A 26,983-nucleotide genomic window follows, 5' to 3' on the forward strand; every position below is an offset into this window, starting at 1 on the left:
GTAAGAACCCCCTTACCATTTCACACAGGGGGGGGGCCGGGATCTGGGGGTCCCCTTGTTAAAGGGGGCTTCCAGATTCCGATAAGCCCCCCGCCCGCAGACCCCCACAACCACCGGCCAGGGTTGTGGGGATGAGGCCCTTGTCCTCATCAACATGGGGACAAGGTGTTTTGGGGGGCTACCCCAAAGCACCCTCCCAATGTTGAGGGCATGTGGCCTGGTACGGTTCAGGAGGGGGGGGCCGCACTCTCGTCCCCCCCTCTTTTCCTGCGGCCTGCCAGGTTGCGTGCTCGGATAAGGGTCTGGTATGGATTTTTGGGGGGACCCCACGCCGTTTTTTTTTTTTTTTTTTGGCGCGGGGTTCCCCTTAAAATCCATACCAGACCTGAAGGGTCTGGTATGGAATTTAGGGGGAACCCCACGTCTTTTTTTTTTTTTAAATTTTGGCCGGGGTTCCCCTTAATATCCATATCAGACCTGAAGGGCCTGGTATGGAATTTAGGGGGACTCCCACGTCATTTTTTTTTTTTTTAATTTTGGTTCGGGGTTCCCCTTTGGGGAATTCCCATGCCGTTTTTATCAATGAACTTCTATGTGTATTGTCGGCAATGCAATAGCCGCTGGTAGTTTTAAATGAGTTTTTTCCTTCAAAATGTCATTTTGCTGTCAGACTATTCTAAACACAGGAAACATGCGCCCCTTTACAGGCATACTATAGACACCCCCCAGGTACGAAATTTAAAGGGATATTACACTTTTATTGATTGACTTTAAGCATTATTAAAATCACTGCTCCTGAAAAAACGGCCGTTTTTAAAACTTTTTTTTGCATTGATCCATGTCCCCTGGGGCAGGACCCGGATCCCCAAACACTTTTTATGACAATAACTTGCATATTAGCCTTTAAAATTAGCACTTTTGATTTCTCCCATAGACTTTTAAAGGGTGTTCCGCGGCATTCGAATTTGTCGCGAACACCCCAAATTGTTCGCTGTTCGGCGAACTTGCGAACAGCCAATGTTCGAGTCGAACATGAGTTCGACTCGAACTCGAAGCTCACCCCTAACAGTGACCAATTAGGGAGAATTATATTAGCCACACTACAGAAAGGAGGGGGGGGATATAATGCTTTGTGACCAAGCTAACTCACTTTTTTGGTGTGGGAACAGACAGCAGTCACCATGGGCTGACCTGAAGTTAACAGGTAATCTAATATACTTGTATTTTATACTGTACTGTAAATATGGGTTTCGTGGGTAATTTGTAAATACCATGTAAGCCAGGAGACTTACACTGTACATTGTGTTGTATATACTGTCGGGTGTGTACTTTGTATAGATTATGTAACCCTATTAATAAATGTGTATTGCGGAACAAACTACCTCTTTGTTGTAAGATCTCTCAGATCTAGATATGTATATGTCCATACTACTACAATGATTGAGGTGTATGCACAAAATACAGAACTAGTCAACACCGGCCTGTCAGTTTAGGTGGACGGCCATGTCTTGGTAGGTTTGCAGTTGTGCCACACTCTTTCCATTTTTGAATGATTGATTGAACAGTGCTCCGTGCGATATTCAAAGCTTGGGATATTTTTTTTTTTATAACCCAACCCTGCTTTAAACTTCTCCACAACTTTATCCCTGACCTGTCTGGTGTGTTCCTTGGCCTTCATGATGCTGTTTGTTCACCAAGGTTTTCTAACAAACCTCCTGAGGGCTTCACAGAACAGCTGTATTTATACTGAGATTAAATTACACACAGGCTGACTCTACTAATTAGGTGACTTCTGAAGACAATTGGTTTTACTAGTTTTTAGTTAGGGGTATCAATGTACAGGGGGCTGAATACAAATGCACGTCACACTTTTCAAATATTTAGAAAACCATTTATCATTTTACTTCCACTTCACAATTACGTGCCACTTTATGTTGATCTAGCACATAAAATCTCAATAAAAAAACATTTAAGTTTTTGGTTGTAACATGAGAAAATGTGGAAAATTTCAAGGGGTAGGAATACTTTTCAAGGCACTGTAAACCAGGAATAATGATAATTCTAATAACAATAATCGGTAATATATTTACTATAGAATGGAGTGCGTCTTTGTGCCTGCCTCAGTTTCCTGAGTGACAATGTTCCTTCCTTTCCCTATCTCTTCCTTTTGGCTTCATCAGTGACAAAAATGTGACCAACAACTGCAATATCATAGGCTGCAGGCACTACATATGTCATGTAAATACATAATCCATCAAATGTTCTGTGTGCGGATGTAACTCCATTAAACTGGGAGAAGTGCTCTTACTGGCTGTGAAGTGCATGAAGATGTACGGTAATGTGGATATTGTTTCCCCAACTCGTTTTGATGAAAATGAGCTTCAGAGATGTCCATCAGGTATTTATGAAGACTGCCTAAAGTATTTCAATTTTGGGTGAATATTGCCATTACACACACAGAGGGGGACATTTCAAATCAGCTGTTGGGATGTGCATTTTTCATGCCAATATGTTAATGCACTTTCAGGTATGATTTGCAACCATTTTAAAAAAAAAACCTTGCGCAACCCAGACAAGGTTGGTTACAGAGAGCAGTGCTATGTGGATGAGACCAGATTTTCCTAAAGGAAGCAGAGTTGTCCGTGTTTGATGTCTCTCTAGTCTTATTAATGGTGTGCTTGGAAAAGCCCCCCTAAATCCTGAAAGCCAATAAATGATTCAATCTACTGGGAAGAATTACAAAAAACCTGAAATATCTATTTTCAGTGAATCTTACCTTTTCAGAAACAGGTTTACATAAATGGTTGCTATTCTTTAGGGATGAGTGGAATGATTTAGGCAAAATTGATTTTGCTGCGAAATTTCCAATTTCAGCAAGATAATTTAAAACTCTGTTTCGCTCACTGAACTACCTAGGCAAAGTGAGTTTGAAACCAGATTTATTTTTTTCTCTTTATTTAGTTTTTTTTGTTTTTTTTTGAGGATGTATTTAGGGTAGGTAAGTTTATGTAAAGTCTATCTAAAGTCAAAAACAAAAAATGTAAAGTATTGCAGCTTAGCAGTCGAGATGTAGTGGCTGCTTTTGTTTTTCTCAGGACTTTTGCCCTTTATTTTTCACCTGGTAATCCTGTGAACAAACGTCCTATCTCCATTACATGCTGAATTAATGGGACTAGAGTAGTAGTTTACAAAACCAAGATAGGATTTTTGTGTTTAGCCACTTAAGGACCGAGCCTCTTTTTGAGATGTGTTGTTTACAAGTTAACAGTTTTTTTTTTGCTAGAAAATTACTTAGAACCCCCAAACATTATACATTTTTTTTTTCTGACACCTTAGAGAATAAAATGGCGGTCGCAATATTTTCTGTCACACCGTATTTGCGCAGCGGTCTTACAAGTGCACTTTTTTTGGAAAAAATAAAATTTTTGAATTAAAAAATAAGACAACAGTAAAGTTAACTCAATTTTTTTTTATATTGTGAAAGATAATGTTACGCCGAGTAAATTGATACCCAACATGTCACGCTTCAAAATTGCGCCCGCTCGTGGAATGGCGACAAACTTTTACCCTTAAAAATCTCCAAAGGCGACGTTTAAAAAATTCTACAGGTTGCATGTTTTAAGTTACAGAGTAGGTCTAGGGCTAGAATTATTGCTTTTGCTCTACCGATTGCGGTGATACCTCACATGTGTGGTTTGAACACCATTTTCATATGTGGGTGCTACTCACGTATGCGTTCGCTTCTGCACGCGAACTCGACGGGCCGGAGCACATTTAAAAAATTTTATTTTTTTTCTTATTTATTTTACCTTTTATTTTTTATTTTTACACTGTTTTTTTTAAAAAAAAATTATGTCACTTTTATCCCTATCATAAGGAATGTAAACATCCCTTGTAATAGAAAAAAAGCTCTTAAATATGAGATCTGGGGTCAAAAAGACTTCAGATCTCATATTTACACTAAAATGCAATTAAATGAATAAATAAATAAATGTGTCATTTAAAAAAAAAAAATGTCCCTTTAAGAGCTATGGGCGGAAGTGACGTTTTGACGTCGCTTCTGCCCTGCAATGTTATAGAGACGGGTGGGAGCCATCTTCCCCTCACTCGTCTCCATACCCAGGAAGGGTGAAGATCCGATCTCCTCCGCCACTGCTGATGGCTCCGGTAAGCCGCCGGAGAGACCACTCTTATTGGAAAGCAGACCGCGGGCCGAAGAAGAGGATACCGGGGTTATGGCAGCTAGCTGCTGCCATAACAACGATATTCCTCTTCAAAATAAGGACGTATATCGGCGTGCGGTGGTCCGGAAGTGGTTAGTCTGTTCACAGGAAGTGGCAAGGACACTGCATTTCAGCATGATCAATAGGTAGTTTTCTGTACATACACTATATTACCAAAAGTTTTGGGATGCCTGCCTTTACACGCACGTGAACTTTATTCTGTAGGGTTCAATATTGAGTTGGCCCACCCTTTGCAGCTATAACAGCTTCAACTCTTCTGGGAAGACTGTCCACAAGGTTTAGGAGTGTGTCTATGGGAATGTTTGACCATTCTTCCAGAAGTGCATTTGTGAGGTCAAGCACTGATGTGGACGAGAAGGCCTGGCTCACATTCTCCTCTCTAATTCATCCCAAAAGTGTTCTGTCTGGTTGAGGTCAGGACTCTGTGCAGACAAGTCAAGTTCCTCCACCCCATACTCGTTCATCCATGTCTTTATGGACCTTGCTTTGTGCACTGGTTCGAATCATTTGGTGGAGGGGGGATTATGGTGTGGGGTTGCTTTTCAGGGGTTGGGCTTGGCCCCTTAGTTCCAGTGAAGGGAACTCTTAAGGTGTCAGCATACCAAGGCGTTTTGGACAATTTCATGCTCCCAACTTTATGAGAACAGTTTGGGGATGTCTCCTTCCTGTGACTGCGCACCAGTGCACAAAGCAAGGTCCATAAAGACATGAATGAGCGAGTTTGGGATGGAAGAACTTGACTGGCCTGCACAGAGTCCTGGCCTCAAACCGATAGATACCTTTGGAATGAATTAGAGCGGAGACTGTGAGCCAGGCCTTCTCGTCCACATCAGTGCCTGACCTCACAAATGTGCTTCTGGAAGAATGGTCAAACATTCCCATAGACACACTCCTAAACCTTGCGGACAGCCTTCCCAGAAGAGTTGAAGCTGTTATAGCTGCAAAGGGTGGGCCAACTCAATATTGAACCCTACAGACTAAGACTGGGATGCCATTAAAGTTCATGTGCATGTTAAGGCAGGTGTCCCAATACTTTTGGTAATATAGTGTATGTTCTTAAGCTGGCCATACATGAATCAAAATTCGACCGGCTCGGCAGGGAGCAGCTGAGATGTGATCCATGTATGGGTTGTCTGATTGTACCCAAGTCGATCCATTGATCGTCTTGGGTACAACCAGCCTGTTTTTTTTTTTTTTTATACATTCGATTACTGCCGGTGGCTATAGCCGCTAGCATGAATCATTGTGTTCTTCCGTACAGAAACACTCCCCACTCCCCCCTCCTTTTTTATGTATATCTGATATTTTTTGTAATTTTACTATTTTTAAATGTTATTTTTTTTTTACTGTCTGCTTTTTTTCTTAGGGCCCTTTCACACTGGGGCAGTTTGCAGGCACTATTGCGCTAATAATAGCGCCTGCAAACCGACCCGAGACAGCCGCTGCTGTCTCTCCAGTGTGAAAGCCCGAGGGCTTTCACACTGGATCGGTGCGCTGGCAGGACGGGAAAAAAAGTCCTGCTAGCAGCATCTTCGGCGCGGCGAAGGAGTGGAGTATGCACTGCTCCTTCACCGCTCCTGCCCATTGAAATCAATTGGACAGTGCGGCTATACCGCCGGCAAAGCGCCTCTGCAGAGGCACTTTGTGGTGGTTTTTAACTATTTCTCGGCCGAAAGCGGGGGGGGGGTAAAACCGTCCCGTTTGCGGCCGCATACCGACGGTAAAGCGCCGCTTACAATAGCGGCACCGCTTACAATAGCGGCGCTTTACCGCCGACGCCGCCCCAGTGTGAAAGGGGCCTTACTGTAAAAAAAAAGATGTTAAATCATGAGGCACATATGGGGCCACTTTATGGAGAAGAACAAGAACAGGTCCAAGATAGTTGAAGCAAGCTTCCATAACCTTCAGGAGCCAAAGAACATTGCACTCTTAAACACCAAAAGCTTATTTCTACTTCCCCAACATTTCAGGGACATTAAAATTCTCCATTCCCTTCATCCCTAAAAGACTGTTAATATTTATATCCTTTCTGTACAACTTAACTCCAGGAATATTTACAATATAAAGCTAGCTTCAATGGCTATGCAAGTAGGAGGGTTATGGAGAGAAAAGGAAATGGTTCCCAATCATGGCTTTTAGGGATAAAATAGGAGACATGCCTTAAATACTTATGTCCTCGGCATTCCCAAGTAGCTGTCTAGTGTAAAGCTGGCCATACATGGATTGAAATTTGGTCATTTCATCAGGGACTGGACAAATTTCGATCCATGTGTGGCCGCTGTGGTTGAACAGAAGTCAATCTACCGACTGACCTCTGTTCAACTGTCATGTTGGATAAAAGCTGCATGATCAGCTTCACAGGCAATAGGCTACATCTCTGATCTGTTGGGGTACTTCCCTGCTGTCAAAATACAATAGCGCAGTGGGAAGGATTCCCCCATCCACCTCAAATATGTGGTTGGGGGAAACGGGTCAGATTTTTTTCCCTTCAAACCAGTGGGTTGAATGATAAAAAAAAAATAAAAATGACCTTTGTATGCCAGCTTTAGTTTCACTTCCTAGGCACTGGTGCCTCCTGCTGAAACAATAGGTTCATTTTACCAAAGAAGCAAAGAGAAACTTTCAAACAAAAAGGCTGCAGTTGCCATTAATTCGATCGCATTCATCCTGCTTCTCTCTTCAGAGAACAGCAACATCTACCTACAGGAGGAAAGCTTATATGAGCCAATACGCAGTACAGACAAAACAGATCCAGGACATCTGTGGAGATTATCTTCTACAGGGAGCAGTGTGGAGGAAACTGGACTTCACTGGGGCCATAGTCCACCAAGACAAGGTAACATTTTCTTCAACCCTAACTGAATGACAATTTAGCTTCCTAAAGCACTGAGTGATATAAAAAATGTAAGTTTAACGTAAAATTCTTGTTTTCACTTTTTGTTATCCTTTGTTGCACCTCCAGTGATGGTTGCATGGCATATCTCAGGGTGGGTTTCCTGATGTAGACATAGTGGCAATGCCTGCGTACTCAGTGTTGAGACAATTACTTATAATCTCTTTGGGACACCTGCATGAAAAGCTTCCAGGAACAGGAACAGAATGTTGCTTCTCTCTTGCAGGAAGTTCTCAAGCATGAATAATCATTGCAGAACCACAGGGTATTTTTTTTTTTTTTCTTTTTTAAATTGCACCTGTGCTCACACTATGGGCAATAAACTATTCATATATTCCAAGATGTAAAAAAGCTTTAAAACAAGCCATTCACAACCTCTCTAGGTGCTTTCACTATGAATTTATTAATTCATGAAGATTATCAATAACAACAAAGACTCCGGTTTGTAAGTTTAAGGCTAAATTCACATCTGTGCAAAGTGACAGCGCAAATGTGTTGCATTGAGTATTATTTAAATGGGTTGCCTACTGATTTTAAATTGAACTAAAGAAGTGCATGATTTTTTGATTTTTTAAAACTGGTTCACAGCAAAGCACACAGTACTTTTGTTACCATGCATTTTGTTGCCTGATTTCTCACGCACTTTAGCAAGATCCAATTGAGTGCCATTAAAAATGAATGGCACCATGCAAGCCTGCAAAATGGATACACGTTTTTGGTGCACTGCGGGAACAGTTGCGGTTTTGCATGCATTCCTGCTCCACAAAAATGTCAACCTAGTCTAATGCAAGCCATAGACAGATGAAATGTAGCCAGTTCAGCTGGAACCAATCACATTTTGATCTATGAGGAGGCTGGTTGTACTGAAATCAATCTATTGATCAACTTCAGCACAACCAGCCTGTTGGGTTTTTTCACAGGCTGCAGCAGTAATCATTTTATTCTGACAGCGGGAACCTCCTGCTGTCAGAATACAATAGCGCAGCAGGGGGATTCCCCTATCAACACTAAATGTGCTGATAGGTACCCATGGTTGAAGGAAATAAAATTGCTTAATATGTGGCCAGACTTAGAAACACCTGCTGGTTGTGTACATTAGAAGGCTGGCAGCCTGCAGAACCCCCTAAATGTTTCACTCTTTGTTATATTGCAGCCATTTGCTAAAATCATTTAAGTTCATTTTTTTCCTCATTATTGTACACACAGCACCCCATATTGACAGAAAAACACAGAATTGTTGACATTTTTGCAGATTTATTAAAAAAAGAAAAACTGAAATATCACATGGTCCTAAGTATTCAGACCCTTTGCTGAGTATTTAGTAGAAGCACCCTTTTGATCTAATACAGCCATGAGTCTTTTTGGCAAAGATGCAACAAGTTTTTCACACCTGGATTTGGGGATCCTCTGCCATTCCTCCTTGCAGATCCTCTCCAGTTCTGTCAGGTTGGATGGTAAATGTTGGTGGACAGCCATTTTTAGGTCTCCCCAGAGATGCTCAATTGGGTTTAAGTCAGGGCTCTGGCTGGGCCATTCAAGAACAGTCACTGAGTTGTTGTGAAGCCACTCCTTCGTTATTTTAGCTGTGTGCTTAGGGTCATTGTCTTGTTGGAAGGTAACACAGTAAAAATCTCTTCTGCGCTCAGGTGTCCATTAAGTTTATTAGTGGTAATGCACTAGGTTGGTGCGCCCTCCTTCTTTTCTGTTTGTTGGAAGGTAAACCTTCGGCCCAGTCTGAGGTCCGGAGAAGGTTTTCATCCAGGATATCCCTGTACTTGGCCGCATTCACCTTTCCCTCGATTGCAACCAGTCGTCCTGTCCCTACAGCTGAAAAACACCCCCACAGCATGATGCTGCCACCACCATGCTTCACTGTTGGGACTGTATTGGACAGGTAATGAGCAGTGCCTGGTTTTCTCCACACATACCACTTAGAATTAAGGCCAAAAAGTTCTATCTTGGTCTCATCAGACCAAAGAATCTTATTTCTCACAATCTTGGAGTCCTTCAGGTTTTTTTTTTAGCAAACTCTATGCGGGCTTTCATGTGTCTTGCACTGAGGAGAGGCTTCCGTCGTGCCATAAAGCCCTGACTGGTGGAGGGCTGCAGTGATGGTTGACTTTCTACAACTTTCTCCCATCTCCCGACTGCATCTCTGGAGCTCAGCCACAGTGATCTTTGGGTTTTTCTTTACCTCTCGCACCAAGGCTCTTTCCCCCAGTAGCTCAGTTTGGCCGGACGGCCAGCTCTAGGAAGGGTCCTGGTCGTCCCAAACGTCTTCCATTTAAGGATTATGGAGGCCACTGTGCTCTTAGGAACCTTAAATGCAGCAGAAATTTTGTAACCTTGGCCAGATCTGTGCCTTGCCACAATTCTGTCTCTGAGCTCTTCAGGCAGTTCCTTTGACCTCATGATTCTCATTTGCTCTGACATGCACTGTGAGCTGTAAGGTCTTATATAGACAGGTGTGTGGCTTTCCTAATCAAGTCCAATCATTATAATCAAACACAGCTGGACTCAAATGAAGGTGTAGAACCATCTCAAGGATGATCAGAAGAAATGGACAGCACCTGAGTTAAATTAATGAGTGTCACAGCAAAGGGTCTGAATACTTAGGACCATGTGATATTTCAGTTTTTCTTTTTTAATAAATCTGCAAAAATGTCAACAATTCTGTGTTTTTCTGTCAATATGGGGTGCTGTGTGTACATTAATGAGGAAAAAAATGAACTTAAATGATTTTAGCAAATGGCTGCAATATAACAAAGAGTGAAAAATTGAAGGGGGTCTGAATACTTTCCGTCCCCCCTGTATGACAGGCTGAAATAAGTAACAGGTGGATTCTATACCAAGTAATACTTATGGTTAAGGCCCAATGAGTTCAGAGATGTGTAGTGCCACCCCTGCAGGAGCCACCTGGTAATTTGGGTTCTCTGTTCTCTGCCTCGTCTCCATGAACAACCTCAGCCCCTCTGACACACCAGATTGAATGAAAGTTATTGCAAGCACATTATATAAACACAAGCACTGATACCTTTAACTTATCTGTAAATCAGTACAAGGAACGCAAGCCCGTTTAGTGGTAAATAAACTCAGTGTGTTGGTACGGCTTTGAGTAAATGGTGGTTTGAGCATAAATGACCATACTGTAGGTAGATTCAGACAATGTACTAGACAGTATAATCATTATGCCAAAGTAAGTTAGAGTGGAGTTCTGTACCACTATACTGGAATCAACACACAATCAGTCAGCAATAAACAGTGCATATAAACATAACAGCAATGTGAATAATAATACTATAAACAAGTCTAGAATGCACTCTAGAAGAATGGCTAGGATATGGTGCAATGTCCCCTGAGAGGTACCTCTTAGCATAAGCAATAGGTAAAGGTCTCTGTATAGCAGCTGTAAAGGGACAGTCTTTAATCCTAATTTTTCAGCCAGCTTATATTGTTGCTGTTAATCAATGCCCACCAGTGCCACCTATCAGTGCCCATCAGTGCTGCCAATCAGTGCCTCATCATCAGTGTCACTTATCAGTGCCGCCTACCAGTGCTACCTATCAGTGCCCATCAGTGCCACACATCAGTGCAGCCTCGTCAGTACAGCCCCATCAGTGTCGCCTATCAGTACCCATCAGTGCAGCCTCATCAGCGCACAAAAATGTTTTGTTTTTTCAGAATTTTCAGTCTTTTTTTGTTTGTTTAGCAAAAAATAAAGAACCCAGTGGTGATTAAATACCACCAAAAGAAAGCTCTATTTGTATGAAAAAAATGATAAAAATTTCATATGGGTACATGACCGTGCAATTGTCATTCAAAGTGTGACAGTGCTGAAAGCTGAAAATTGGCTTGGGCAGGAAGGGGGTATAAGTGCCCAGTAAGCAAGTGGTTAACCTAGTATATGGCTACAGACATATTCCCAGAATGCATTATTCCTTGCGTTCCGGGCATATGACCATGAATGCATACAGCCCTAAGCTAAGGTGACCAGGTTTTTAAAATGAAATCTGGGGACTTTTTTTTTTTTTAATTGGCAAATGGTAAACTATTTTATAAGCATATTTTCCTCAAATATACCATAAATAAAGATACTTCTTAGAATTTTTTGAGATATGACTACCAGGGGCGTCGCTAGGGGGTGGCTATTGGGTCTATAGCCCCGAATCTGGGGCCCATAGCCCCGAGTCTCTTGCCGCAGAGTCCCTGCCTAACCAGTGGGTCGCGGTCGCGGCCGCGGGCTGGCTGCATGAGACAGGCAGAGGAGAGAAGTGAGTGGGCGGACAAGCAGAGATGACATCTCTCTCCTCCCGCTCCACATCAGCGCTCTTTACCGCCGGGCCTCTTCAATGTGGGAGCAAGGTGCGGCGGGGAGCAGAGAGATGACATCATCTCTCACTGTGCGCCACACATCAGCACTCTTCCGCCCTCACAGCGTGGTGGAGTGGAGGTCACGTGCTTCCTGTCATCAGTGGAGCTCCACTTTGCAGTCAGACCCCCTTGCTTCAATGCCGGAGGTGCGGCAGATGACATCATCTCTCACTGCCCACCCGCATCACCACTCTCCTGCCCTCACTAAATGAACCAGTGCTGCCAAACTGCCACCAATGCAGTGTCAATGCACATTTGGTGGCACAGGCTGGCATGGCAAGTGACAATCCACATCAGTTGGCAAGTGACAACCCACATCCGGTAGCGGGTGATGTGGCAAGTGACAATCTGCAAATGGTGGCAGGAGACGTGGCACGTGACAATCTACAAATGGTGGCAAGAGATGTGGCAAGTGACAATCCAAATGGTGGCAGGTGACGTGGCAATCTGCAAATGGTGGCCGGTGACGTGGCAAGTGGCAATCCACATCTGCTGCCAGGTGAAAGTGGCAAGCGACAATCCACATCTGGGGGCAGGTGACAGTGGCAAGTAACACGCTGCATCTGGTGGCAGGAGATAGGGCAAGTGACACGCCCAGGGCTCCCACTGATTCTGCATTATGGTGAGTTGAACCACTTCATTATATATTAGAATGTAACAATAGAAACAATGCGCTTCAATCACCCTGACACCATATCAACCATGGTGCCATGTTGATTGAAGCGCCAACACCACCCATTGCCAGTGAATTATGGCTTACCACCGGTGTGCCCCTCCCCCGCGGGCCTGCAAAAAGGTTGGTGACTGCTGCTATGGGCTCTAGCCCCAGATCTTTTGCAGACCTAGCAACGCCCCTGATGACTACCAAATGTTATGAAGATAAGACCGAGAAAACAGAGTGCAGAGTTCAGAAGTGCGTTACATAAAGAATGCAGGGCTAAGGAGCACTCTACATAAAGAATGCAGGGTTAAGGAGCGCGTTACATAAAAAGACCAGGGCTAAGTAGCGCATGCTACATAAAGAATGAAGCGCGCAGCAGTGTGCTACATAAAGAATGCTGTGCCAATCTATGCAGCCTGACCAGTGCCCATCAATGCAGCCTGACTAGTGCCCATCTATGCAGACTCACCAGTGCTCAGGAATGCAGCCTCACCAGTGCCCATCTATGCAGCCTCACCAGTGCCCATCTATGCAGCCTCACCAGTGCCCAGGAATGCAGCCTCACCAATGCCCATCTATGCAGCCTCACCAGTGCCCAGGAATGCAGCCTCACCTGTGCCCAGGAATGCAGCCTCACCTGTGCCCAGCAATGCAGCCTCACCAGTGCCAAAATTTTCCATGTTCATCTGGACACCTGGCTGGGCAGTAAAGGGGGGGTATTAGTTGCTCCTAAGTTAGGAGGAATGGCATATGGTAAACTGGCATGGGTCCTAACCCTTTGGGGCTGAGGTGGCACCCCACTAGTGCGTGGGCTTTATTGCAGAGGTTATCATTTCTGGTAGATGCCAGTGTGCCACTGATGGATGCCACTGCTCCTCTTGTGGTAGCTTGCTCCTCGCCAGAATGCCTTTATTTGGTGGATGTACTATCCTGCTCCTCTGACTGTGTTAGTTTCTCACTGCTTAACACTGGCTCGTAATCGGAATCAGAAGCAGAATCTGACATAGAGAGCTCCCTGCTGCTCTCGTCGGTCGCACTTAGAATTTGGTATGCCTCCTCACTTGAAAAGATTTTTTTTGGCGTGGTGGTGGTGATGAGCCTGCACTGATGGGTGTTGATAAGCCTGCATTGATGGGTGTTGATGAGCCTGCACTGATGGGTCTTGATAAGCCTGCACTGATGGGTGCTGATGAGGCTGCACAAATGGGTGCTGATGAGCCTGAACTGATGGGCGCTGGTAAGCCTACAAGATGGGTGCTGATGAGGCTGCACAGATGTGTACTACACAGATGGGGCTGCACTGATGTCCACTGATGAGGTGGCACTGATGGGTGCTGATGAGGTTCCACTTAAGTGGCAGCACTGATCAGCTACACTGATGGGAACTGATGAGGCAGCACTGATATGCAGCACTGTGGGACACTGCTGCACACTGTGTGTCATGAATGGGCACTATGACACTGATGGCACTGTGTGACACTGTAGATTGGTACAATGAACTCACTGCGATCACAGATTGCTCCTTTCCTCACACTTGGTCTCTGTGTGAGGAAAAGGGAGCGGTCAACGGCTGATGATCTCAGTTGTTTACAATTTGCTTGTCATTGGACACAGTGATCACCTGGTAAAAGGCCGTTGTGATTGGTCATTTGCCGCAATCTGTGATTGGCTGTGTCTAGGGGACATGGCGATCACAGATTCTCCCTGATGCATGCCCGAGGGGGTGTGCAGGAGCGCTTGTCCCTCTTTTGGCTCATTTACTTGTCTATTTTTACATCAAAATATACTCTCTTATCAGAAGCAAGTATTAACAGCGCTAATTCAAGAATCTAAAAGGAACTGCAATGTCACTAATATCGCAAGTAAATGCACATGAACATGAATCTAATCATCATAAAGTGTATATATATATATATATATATATATATATATATATATCTATCTATCTATCTATCTATCTATCTCATGAGTCCCATGCAGTATACAGGAATCAGCAGTCCTCAAATAGAAGGTATTATAGACTGCCAAACCAATGTGTGAACACTGATAGTATCCGTTGCATAAATTCATATGTAATATATAAATAGTTCATTGCAGAATACCAAAACAATGTGTGAACACTGATAATATTTGCTACATAAACTCAAAAATAATATATAAATAGTTCATTGCATCTGGGGACAATAATCGCAGTCTGGGAATACAATTCTTCTAGAGTGCACATATCCAACTAGACCATCACCACATCACCGCGTGAGTAACCCTTTTGGGTGTAAGCTTACCAAAGGTAAGACAAAAACAGGCCTGTGATCTCCTTAACTCATTTGGATCGGCTCCTCCACCACTGAAATGAGTCATCAACATGGGCGGGCGTTCAGAGCTCCGACCAGCGGTGAGCCGATGTTGTGCATGTCAAGCTATTTTAAATTGTTTACTGTGTAAGCGCATTACTTAAGGGGGGATCCTCTGTGGGTTTGTTTGAAATAAACATTTTTACACTATGGAGAGCCTCCCCTTTTTTTTTCTACATGTTAATATACGATCGCAACTGAGGAGGACTGAGGGAATTCAGTGGTGGAGGAGCCGATCCAAATGAGTTAAGGAGATGACAGGCCTGTTTTTGTCTTACCTTTGATAAGCTTACACCCATAAGGGTTACTCACTCTGTATGTAGTGTACTTCTGAACCCTGTGCATAATGCACTCATAGAATTTATCAATGCCTCTGTAAGGCCCTCCCATTGTTAGTGCAATTTGGCCACATCCACCTTTTCACACGGTGTGCTCTCCCCCCCTGCAGGGGGCATTATTGAGTTCCTGCACCTATTGTCTGATAAAAAAAGCCGTGTGTGTGTGTGTCTATATATATATATATATATATATATATATATATATAGACACACACACACACACACAAGGGGGTCCAGTTTATGCAGTCACCTCTGTCCCAGCTTCCAATGGGAAGGCTATAGTGTTTTGCTGTGTTAAGGAGGAGGGTTATAGGGTGTGGGTCTGGGTAGGTATAGATTAATGGGGAGATGATGGTTTTTTAGGAAGGATGGAGGAACATTATGTTGTAGGAGCTCCCTTTTTCTTTTTCTATGCCGTTTTATATTTGATAAATAAAATATGAGGAAGTAGCCTTTGGGTGGTCTATCGCATTCTCTTCTTTGCTTTTTCCGTTTTTTGTAGTATGCTTATACACGGAAAGACCCTCCCCTTAATTGTGGGCACCACCCCTCACTATTCTCTTTGAGTATATAGGTTTAAAATATGTTGTCTGAGATGTACAAATTGGTCATTCATTGTCCATCATAAGTTTTCTTATGTTGCAGGTTGTTATCAGAGAAGCAAATTCCTGTTTGTTTTGTGCTCTGGTTGTCTACTGGTCATCTTGACTCTGTGTGTTCTCGGGATCATTCTACCAAAATGTAAGTACTGTATATCTCCGCTAATGTGGTAGAGATCACCTGTAGGGCTAAGATCCAATCTTTATCAGGTAATCTATAACTGATCTGCTGTTTTTATATCAATGTAACAGAAAAAAATCATAATATAGAAAAAAGTGCATCTCCAACTGTCAGCATCTGGCTGGTGATTTGCAAAATTCCCCTATTTATTTGTGGGACCCCCTTTGGCACACCTACTTGCTAAAAGCACGTGGGCTCATGCTAGCATAGTATGTTCACAATCTTCCTTATATACCACCCTGAATACCTCTATATGTTTGTTACAGAAAAAGAGGAGAATACCATTTGCTACTACTGGACGGTGTTAATTTTGAGGCCAAATTTTAATTTTGTTTTAGTCATAGTCTTGACTAAAATGCCATTTTAGTTTTGGCCGTATTATAGTCATCTAAATTGTTTTGTTTTAGTCGTATTTTAGTAAACTAAAATCTCCAGTACATTTTAGTCAACTTAAAACATGACAGATGCAGATTTAACACTGGTTATATATCACAGTGGCTAATTTTGACATCAAATTTCGATTTAGTTTTAGTCAAACTCTTTTGACTAAAATGCCATGTTTGTCGCATTTTAGTCATCTGCATTGTTTTAGTTTTAGTCGTATTTTAGTCGACTAAAATAGTGTTCATTTTGTCGACTAAATTACCAATGCTGTATTCTACCATGGTCCATGATTATCATTTTAACGGAGGCACGCAGCGTGGCGATCGCGGCCGCGCCTTGTTGCTAGGACATGGCACGACCCCAATCTCTGTAAAGAGCCGCGGCTCTTTAACCATGCATTCGGCTGTGTCCAATCACAGCCGGTCACATGTAAACACGGAGATGCCGGTAATTGGCGCTCCTCGCCTCACATGACAGAGTATGAAGAGAGCCGATCAGCGGCATCTGCTCACAGAGGACATCTAGGTATGTAATCAGAGCACTGATCATCAGTGCCGATTACAATTAGGTGCCCACCAGTGCCAGCAATCAGTGCTTACAAGTGCCAGCAGTGGCCATTAGTGATGCCAGTCAGTGCTGGCCATCAGTGCTGGCCATCAGTGCTGCCCATCACTACTGCCCATCAATGCCACCCATCAATCCCCATCAGTGCTCATCAGTGCCACCTATCTGTGCCCACCAGTGCCGCCTATCAGTGCTCATTAGTGCCACATATCAGTGCCACCTATCAGTGCCCATAAGTGCGGCATATTCGTGCCTCCTCATCAATGCCACCTAATCAGTGCCCATAAGTGCCACCTCATCAGTGCACATGAGTGCAGCCTATCAGTGCACATCAGTGAAGGAGAAAAATTACTTATTTACAAAATTTACTGACCTAAACTAAAAAAAACTTTTTTTTTAACAAAACTTTCGGTCTTTTTTAAAAAAAAAATTAGCAAAAAATTAAAAAAAAACAGAAGTTATTATATACCACTAAAATAAAGCTATATTTGTGTGAAGAAAATGATAACAATTTCACATGGTTACAGTGTAGCATGACCGTGCAATTGTCATTCAAAGTGTGACAGTGCTGAAAGCTGAAAGATGGCCTGGGCAGGATGGGGGTGTACGTGCTCTGTATTGAGGTGGTTAAAGTTCAATCTATTGGTGAAATCTGGTACTGTATTTCAACAATTCTCTAAATGCTCTGTCATCTGTAAGAGATTTGTGAGAGGTAGAATTTTCAAATCCTCCTGGGAAATCTCATTTAAAGAAGAATTCTAGTGTAGCAATAACTCTCGGTGGAGCTGCTGGTTTATAGCGGGCTGTTACCGTCACCTTCGTTACCTCAATTTCACCAGAACCGGGTCTAGGGTCACGTTGAGTTTAGAACCAGAAGAATGTAGGCACCGGACACTTGAGTATCTTTTCCAATGCTTTAATAAACTTGATTAAAGGAAGTAGCAGGAAAGAGGCAGAAGAAGTGTTGCAGGTAAGTTCAAATACCTTTTCTTAATGGATCATTATAACCTGGAATGTTGTAGTCGAATGGACTCTCACTTTAGCGTTGAATCTTTGCCCGCCTGGATAGGTTTCTCTCACTAACCTAGCAGCCAGTATGCAGCACGAACTACAATAGACGTTGTCCTCAAAGTCTGTCAAAATAACTCCCAAGCCTGAGAGTAGGTATTTGAATTTAAAAAAACTTGGATGAAGAGGAAGAAAGGACAGTATAGAAATATTACAGTTTTAACATTTATAGAATAACACATTCACATCCATGAAAGAAATCACATTTAGAACTGTTACAAGCCCCACTATCTTTCCAGCTGAAAAGCCTAACAGCTTGATAAGAGGTCCAGTTGTTCCTGAAAAACAAAGTTAGACACACGCTAAATATGTACAATGTCCTCTCTAAACAGTTTAGGAGCAAAGTCTCATTCCAAAAGAAGAATGACACTCTCTTCCCATATTATCTTCCTTTTAATAGAAACAAACTAGAGTAACTTAAAAAGTTCATCCCGATCTTTGAAGAAAATCCAGCTAGCAAAGAGTCTTTGGATTTGGAAACGCTGGGATGAATATCATTTCTTGACCATGAAGATCTCTATATACTGACACTCTCTAACTATATACCCCAAAGTTCTTCTTCATAATCACCAATAAAACCGGGGATCTGGCAATGTCAGTTTCTTTCCCAGTTTATCCACTGTAGTGATAAAGCGCACAACATCATCTTTTCCAGGTCTGCAAATGACCACTTTGTCAGCATAGATGTGCCAACCATAGTTCCAATGTAAGAAACATCCACTGAAACGTTCATCCATGGCAACAGAACACCCGATTCTCCAGAAAGGTTTTGACACAGACAAATAGTCCCAAACAGCTTCACTGTACCACTGTTCCCGGTTGGCCTCAATTTCCTGAGTAACATAGGGAAATTCCAGACCATATTCTGTGGCAACTCGTTTAGTGAGCATTCTCTGCAAATGGGCAAGTTTTGGCAAAGGTCTATTTTTCCCCAAACCAGGAGGCAAACAAGAGTTCGGTGATTTGCTCACCATAGACCCGACGGGTGTCGGAAGCAAACTAGCAACTTTAGACAATGTATCTTTGGTAGTACTGTGCGGCTCCACACAAGGTGATGTCTTCCCAGAATCCAGGGCTGTCCACTCTGAGAAAGTTAAGGCAGAAACAACATCTTCACCCTAGGCCCACAATAGTTCCTGTGACATAGTCTCAAACAAATCATCATCACCGGAGAGATCTGACATGGAATCTATCTCTGAGTCTCTAAACTCTTCTGCTGGCAAATATTTACAAAGAGTCCCAGATACGTTCCCCTTTGATCTCTCACCCTGATGTGGACTTCTCCGGATCCATATATTTCTCCGGATCCGGTTCGGTTTGCCAGGAATGGAGGGGGGGGGGGGTGTGTGAGTCATAAGAGGGCCGAGCTGGAGGTGTGCCTCTGTGTAAATCCAGGAAGTGGACAGGCAGCAGCTTCAGCTGCCCACAGTTAATAAAATGGTTGCAGCCAGACTCAGTAGAGGGAGATTTCTGAAGCATATTTGGCAAGTACAGAATCACAGTATATATAAAATAATATGCAAAGTGGTTGGAGGGAAGCTTCAGAATGGCAAAGATGTTATTTTTACAAATTATGTGAGCAGACTTCAGTTCCTCTTTAACTAAAGATGCTGTTTCTCCAATGGGTCCCTCCAATTATATGGCATGGCACACAGGTGACCACCACTAGGGATGGGCCGAACAGACCCCTGTTTGCACCAGTTCGGACCCGAATAATGAACCCCATTAAAGTCAATGGGACCCGAACGTCAAAAATCAAAAGTGCCCATTTTGAAGGCTTATATGCAAGTAATTGGGCATACAATGGTTAATGGGGTCCGGGTCCTGCCCTGGGGGACATGTATCAATAAAAAAAAGTTTGTGAAAAATGTAATTTTTAAATGAGCAGTGATTTTTTTATTTTTAAAGTGAAAGCATAAAAATGAAAAATTCCTTCCAATATAGTGCCTGGGGGTAACCTTAGTCTACCTGTAAAGTGGCACATCTGTACCATGTCTAGGATCTGCAGCAGCAATAATTGCATTTATAAAGCTAAAAAAGTGACATTTTCCCTGCAAGTTGCCTTTATTTTGCTCAGCAACAGCTGGGGAGCCAGTGTGTATGATGAGGCCACAATGTAGTGCACTGGGAACAAGATTAGAGATTTTTTGGATACATTCTGGTGTCACTTTGACTTTGGATAGAAGTAATGGGTGTGTAAAAATTGGTCTTTGGGTGTCGGTGGTGCCTTCTCACCGTAAACCTACTCCGTACTCTTGATGAAAGCAAGAATTGGCCTTGCTGTAAAAAATTGCAATGATATGCACCTGTCAAACAGGTGCTTAAAAATTGGTCTTTGGGTGTTAATTGTGCCCATGAAACCTATACCAAAAACATTCTTCCAGATGAAATGATTGAACACCCTCAAAGCTAGGAAGATTTGAAGTCCCGCAGAGATTCCACATCCCAAAAAGGCTTAATCAGTGACATCGGCACTAGGGGCTTCATAGCTGGTAATCCAGGACTGATTCATTTTTATAAAAGTCAAACGGTCCACGGAGTCTGTGGACAGGTGCGTTCTATGATCAGTTACGAAACCTCCTGCAACACTGAATGCCTGTTCTGAAAGCACGCTGGATGCAGGGCAGCCCAACAACTCAATAGCATATTGGGCAAGTTCTGGCCAGTGGTCTATACTCATGACCCAGTAAGTCAGTGGATCGTCAGCTGAAAAGCTCTCCATCGATGTTTTGGCCTCGAGGTAATCATCCACCATGTGATACAGACGCTGCCGATGAGATGTGGAAGCTTACAGCCCTGGGCAGCGAGGACTCCAGTGCCCTGTCCATAATGCCACACAGAGTCTGCTCCAGCAGGCACACAACAGGGATTGTGTCACTGATGCATGCACTGTCACTGCTTACCATCCTTGTATATTGTCAAATGGTGACAATACAGTGCATGCATCCTTAATGATCAGCCATTGGCCTGGGGAAAAAAAGGCCTGAGCCTGTCATCGTATTGTACTGGCACAGGTACTCATTGACGGCCCTCTGCTGCATGTATAGCCACTGCAGCATTCCCAAAGTTGAGTTCCACCTGGTGGGTATGTGAGAAATCCGGCGGTTTATGGGCAGGTGGAATTCCCGCTGAATTTCAGCCAACCGAGCACTGGCTGTGTATGAGCGGCTGAAATAGCTACAGACTCTTCTGGTCTGCTTTAGTACATCTTGCAACCCTGGGTACGTACTTAGGAAATGCTGCACCACCAAATTGAGGACATGTACCAGGCATGGCACATGTGTCAACTTTCCCTGTCTAAGGGCAGACAGGCGGTTTGAGCCATTATCGGACACCACCATTCCTGGCTCCAGCTGGCGTGGTGTGAACCAGGTCTGGGCCTGTCCCTGCATAGCTGCAAGAATCTCTGCTCCGGTGTGGTTCCTGTCCCCTAAACATACCAGCTGAAGCACTGCATGGCACCTTTTAGCCTGACTCTGGGAATAGCCCTTTGAACGCTTAGGGGGGTACCCGATGTTCATAGGACAATTCTGCAAAGGAGGGCATGCCAATCAGCAGGCCTGGCGGACCCCATGTTTGCCGGAACCACATTCCACATGGCTCTGCAGGTCCAACCGTTTTTCCGGATAGCTGGAAAGGATTGAGCAGCTGGCTGGAATGGATCACAGTGTTTCTCCAGGAGCAAAGGAACCAAGCAGCTCCACACAGACCAGCATGGACCGTGGAACAGGAAGTGATGTCACCGGCGTCTGATTGGATCTAGGAAGGGCTGGAATCTTGTCAATCAGGGCTGCAGTGATGAAAGGCTACGCGCTCAGAGCTGACTGCTCCTTCTATTGGCCAATACAACTCCCTGACAAATATCGATGAAGTTTGGGGCATCTCCATAACATATGTATTAAAGTGATTGTAAAGGCTTGTTTTCTTGGGTCCCTCTTCTGTGCTCCTGATCCCTCCCTCCTGTTCTGTGCCCCTACAGCAAGCAGCTTGCTATGGGGGCACCCGAGCTGAGTCACAGCTCCCTGTGTCCATTCAGATGCGGAGCCCCGCCCCCTCTCTCCCCTGATTGGCTAGCTGACTTACATTGACATCAGCGGGAGCCAATGGCTCCACTGCTGTGTCTCAGCCAAACAGGAAGGAGAATATCGGACGGCACTTGTGGACATCGCTGGACAGAGAGGGACCTCAGGTAAGTGTTAGGGGGGCTGCTGCACACAGAAGGCTTTTTATCTTAATGCATAGAATGCATTAAAATAAAAAACCTTCTGACTTTACAACCCCTTTAAGTTAGCCGGGCCCCTGTTACACCTGGAACATAAAGGGGTTTCTCTACGCTTCCATTTAAATTACTTCTCTGGTGTATGATAGGTCCTATGCAAGATGAAAAGTTGGGTTACTTTGTGCAGTCCCCAGGGTCTCTTTATCCTCTACACACAGTGCTGCCTCGCATTGGTCATCCGACACCGACCCCAAATCTTGTTCCCATTGGGATCTTGCTGGTATATCCACCTTTTCTTAGAACTTATTGTGAAGTACACCCTATAGTTGTGATATTAACCCTTTCTTTGCCTCCCCCTTAGACAGAAATTAGATTATTGTAGATTTAGTAAGTATCATTTCATGAGAGCGATCCTGCGCCGGCATAGCATGTCTAAGATGGAGAAATTGAAAGAATCTTTGGTTTGGAATCCCATATTCCTTACCTAATTGGGTAAAAGTTTTTAGCACATCGTTATGAAATATTTGGGCCATATACCTCACCCCTTTAGTCTTCCATAAATCAAATCCTTTCAATTTATTTAGTTCCCCATAGCTGGAGTTATTTCATACTGGAGTATATAACATACATCCCTTAATCCTTGTAATATTTTTAATTTCCTGCCAAATAATTTACCTGTTACAAAGCTTTTAAATCTTTTATCCTGTAATTGATTTCTCGTTTCCAGTAAGGATATTAATGACTCTCCGTGAGAGGGGAAGATGGAGATGTTGTGTTCCTGCTAAGCAGAAACACGGATCTCTGTCTTCACCCAGTCAAAGCAACCCCCATTCAGTTAGAAAGCACTCCCCACACAGTTAGAAAGCACTCCCAGGGAACACATTTAACCATTTTGATCGCCCCTAATGTTAAACCCTTCCTTGCCAGTGTCATTAGTACAGTGACAGTGCACTTTTTAAACAATGATCACTCTATTGCTGTCACTGGCCCCTAAAAAGTGTCGCTTAGTGTCAGATTTGTCTGCCGCAATCTCGCTAAAAATCACTGATTGCTGCCATTACTAGTAAAAACAATAAAAAAATTAAAATTCCATAAATATATCCCATAGTTTGTAGGAGCTTTAACTTTTGCGCAAACCAATCAATATACGCTTATTGTTTTGTTTTGTTTTTTTGTTTTGTTTTTTACCAAAAACATGTAGCAGAATACATATTGGCCTAAAATGATGAAGACATTTTTTTATTGGGTATGTTTTATAGCATAATGTAAAAAATAGTGGGTTTTTTTTTCAAAATTGTCAGTCTTTGTTTGTTCATAGCGCAAAAAATAAAAAAAGCAGGAGGTGAGCAAATACCATCAAAATAAAACTCTATTTGTGGGGAAAAAAAAGGACATCTTTTTTTTTTTGGGTACAGCGTCGCAATTATCATTTAAAGTAATGCAGTGCCATATCGCAAAAAATTGCCTGGTCATGAAGGGGGTAAACCTTCTGGGGCTGAAGTGGTTAAACAGAACTAGTAAAATGCTTCTAGTTGTATTTTTAGCAGCCCAAAAGGAAGAAAATGTCTGTTTCAAAAATAAGAAAGAAATAGGTAAAAGAGAATGCTCATTCTATAGAAAAACATTTATTGCACTTAAAGCAATATTAGCTTTATAATTGCATGTTGTCATTGTCAGTTCAGTTCCTTGGCACCTTTGCACACTGAAAGGGTCATCAGATGTACTTTATTTAGCATACATTTACCATTACCGTTGCGGTGATTATGTGAGTGGCATGTGTGTTGGGGAATCCGGATGACAATGTTGTCGTTATTTTCACTTTATTCGAGGGTGGTTGTTGGGAGGGAGGGTGTTTTTGATTGGGGAGCTGAGTTTATTTTCGTAAGTGCGATAAATAATTTTATATGGCACTGGCATTCTCGTTTACCCATTTCTTTCTTATTTTTGGAATGTGGTTCAGTGTGAGATTGCTGAGTACACTGTACAGTGGAACCTCAGTTTGCGAGTAACGCAGTTAACGAGGGTTTCACAAACCGAGCGCTGTATTTCTAAAAATCCTAACTCGGTTTGCGAGTGTTGTCTTGCAAAACGAGCAGGATTCAGGCCAAAAATGGGGTGCAGTACCCCTTTTGGCCTGAAGTGGGGGCGCTGGAGCCGAGCAGAGCCAAAAGCCGCCGATCGGCGCCGTTCAAAATGCACGGAAAGGCCCGGGGACAGTTCGCCTGACCTCGGCAAACCTCGGAAAGGCTCGTGAATGAAGTCTTTCTGAGGTTTGCCGAGGTCAGCCGAAGTGTTCCTCGGGCCTTTTCGGCCATTTCCGATGCTCTCCGGCGCCAATTGAAGTCAATGCGGAACTAATTATTTTAGTTTCCATTGACTTCAATTGGAAAACTCACTTTGATATGCGAGTACATTGGATTACAAGCATACTCCTGGAATGGATTATGCTCGTAATCCGAGGTTCCACTGTATCATTATATTGAGCGCTAGCGATACCATGCACTTGTCAGGTCACCTTGAGGCTAGGTGGCAGATGCACTCTGTAGGAGTCAGAAATGCACCCCTAGGTAATGGACCCTAGGACTGACTGCTGCGGATTGAACCCTGGGAGGTTCAGGAAGCAGGTCTACTGGATCACTGACACAGATCCCACTGGGAGCTAGAGCATAGATTCCCCAGGGCGCGGAGTCTAAGAGCCAGCAGGTGTTCACCAGAGCCTCTAGTGGTGAGGATGGACTGCGCTGCAGTCTGGCTCCAGGTCGCAGCCCCCAGGGTCTCACAGTTCACGCTCACGGTAGACTACAGGAGAAGAGGAAGGAGGCAGCAGGCTGGAACAACAAGGAAAGTAAGGGACAAGCCAAGGTCGGGGCCACAAGCAGACAAGGACAACAGAGTTCACGCCAAGGTTCAGGGTCACAGGCAAACAGGGATGGTCGGGGACACGCCAAAGGCCAGGGTCACGAGCAGACAGGAATAGTTAACAACAGGCCAAAGTCGGTAACTGGAATCAGACGTAGGAAAGACAGCAAGTACACACGAAAGCTAACACACAATGGTTGATCAGCACTGCTGGCTTGCAGTGCACAGGTTAATATAGGGTTCCCTGATAGGAGCTGGGGTGGAGCCATGCTAGAGGAGAGTTTACAAAAGCAGTCAGGTGAGGGTCAGCTGGTCTCTAGAGATGAACACATGGAGACAGGTAAGCTGACAAACAAACTCTATTGCATAACCATGATAGCACTTGGTAATATTTTATTTATTTAAGAGACGTTCATTGTTAGAGTGTACATACACTTAAGCAATTAATGGACAATGACACACATCTTGCTTAGTGCTATTTGAAAACTAAAAAATATTTTACAGGACTCTAGCTTGGTGGACAAATTGGTGGCTACGGAGGATCTATTAGTATCAGTGGCGGCTGATGGTATATTTTGGGGGGGGGGCGGCAATCCTTCTGTCCGCCCCGCCAGCCCCCCGGGGATTGTACTAGTTCCCGCACCCCCTCCTCAGTCGGTCTCTGCACTTACCCCATCTGGGTATGTAGATTAGGGAGCCGGATGCATGGATGGGGGGGATGGGGGGGCAGCGACCCATCCTATTGGATGGGCCACCACTGATCAGTATAGACAGCTGATGTTGGCCCAAAAGAGTTGTTCAACTCTTGCCTGTGAAATTTAGGCCATTCAGGATAACCCCATGCTCTTTTTTTCCTTTTAGCCCATATGATCAGATCACCTATCACCTATATGCAATAGATGAAAGACTGGTGGTTATTTCGAAATACTTTTTACTACCGATTCAGAAGAAGAAGGAGCTAATTTAAAATTATGTTGACTGCATTCTGCAGAGAGAATTGTAAACTAATTTATATGACTATTAGTAAGAGAAATAGTTACTTTTCTCTGCAGAAAAGGGTCACTTTCCTGGGTAATAGCATATTTATGTTTCATATCTGTATGTTTTTTTTTCCCCTAATTTTCTTTTAGAAATAGTAAAAATATCTTTTTTCTTAGATTCTTCTATGAAAACAGAAATTGAATTCTTGAAAGAGGAACAGAAAAAATTGGCATCACTGGGTATACATTTTTTTTTCAGTACTGCTATGTGGACAGGTTTTTGACTCATATTATTGAGTTTTATTCTTTTCATGTTATCTCCACAGGTTCTTTCCATGTTTATAGTGAATCTCATGACAAGTGTGCTGAAGTACGCTCCTCCAGCTCCCCACATCTGTTTGAGCTTACTGCCTCTGAATGTTTCCTAGATTCTTACTCTCAGTTTTTCCGCTGGCTCCCAAGAGGAAGGCTTATGAGCACAAAGGAGGGACTATGTGTAGGTGTAGAGAAACAACGCACAAACCAGCCACTGCGACTCTATGAATGTGACAATGAAAGGGTCCTTAACTGGGTTTGTACCAATGAAACTCTTCTGGGTGTTAAAGGAGAAAATCTTTTTTTTAACTTTGGGAATAATCGAGAAAGGATCATCATGCTTTATTGGGGCACTGGTATATGGAGCCGTTGGAAAGCACGAAGCCCTGAAGGAAAGCTGCAAAATGGAACTTGTGTTCAGTGCTGTGCTTAATCATTAGACCCAACATTTTACTGAGTATTCCTTTAATAAATGGTTCCTTAAAATAGAAGTTCAGCCAAAAATGAACTAACTCTAAATATACTGGCAGCCACATTCTAAGACTAATCTTTCTAACCCTGCAAAGCAAAAATCGCTATACATACCTTTTCTGCAGTCGATCTGGTCCGGTCCCACTCTTAGCTGTCAGTGGCAGCTTCTGTGTAGGTGTGTGCAGGAGAGGCAGCCGACAACGGAAGCCCCATAGTAACTCTATGGGTGACGTCACTTCCCTGTATTTCCCAGCCGTTGTCAGTGGTCTCTTCCACCCAGGATCTGCTGCTGGAGACCAGACCGGCTGCAGAAAAGGTATGTATAGCAATTTTTGCTTTACAGTGTTAGATAGATTAGTCTTAGATTTAGAGTTAGTTAGTTTTTGGCTAAACTTTAAGTGGAGTACCACCTTTATTGACTTTTTTTTTTTCTATGCGCCTATACAATATATAGCTAAGGGTATGTGAGCACCACATCAATTTTT

General features: G+C 43.4%; 1 protein-coding gene across 1 annotated transcript; it reads left to right on the forward strand.

Annotated features, from left to right (window-relative positions):
* The first annotated feature begins 2,206 nt into the window (after positions 1–2,206).
* LOC141133194 (uncharacterized) lies at positions 2,207–26,600 on the forward strand. Its single transcript, XM_073622407.1, has 5 exons — positions 2,207–2,398; positions 6,928–7,080; positions 15,504–15,599; positions 25,890–25,952; positions 26,039–26,600. The coding sequence occupies exons 1-5, from the start codon at positions 2,323–2,325 to the stop codon at positions 26,458–26,460; spliced, it is 810 nt and encodes a 269-aa protein (XP_073478508.1). The 5' UTR covers positions 2,207–2,322; the 3' UTR covers positions 26,461–26,600.
* Positions 26,601–26,983: the final 383 nt, after the last annotated feature.

Source organism: Aquarana catesbeiana, linkage group LG03, assembly GCF_042186555.1.
Source record: "Aquarana catesbeiana isolate 2022-GZ linkage group LG03, ASM4218655v1, whole genome shotgun sequence".
NCBI lineage: Eukaryota > Metazoa > Chordata > Amphibia > Anura > Ranidae > Aquarana > Aquarana catesbeiana.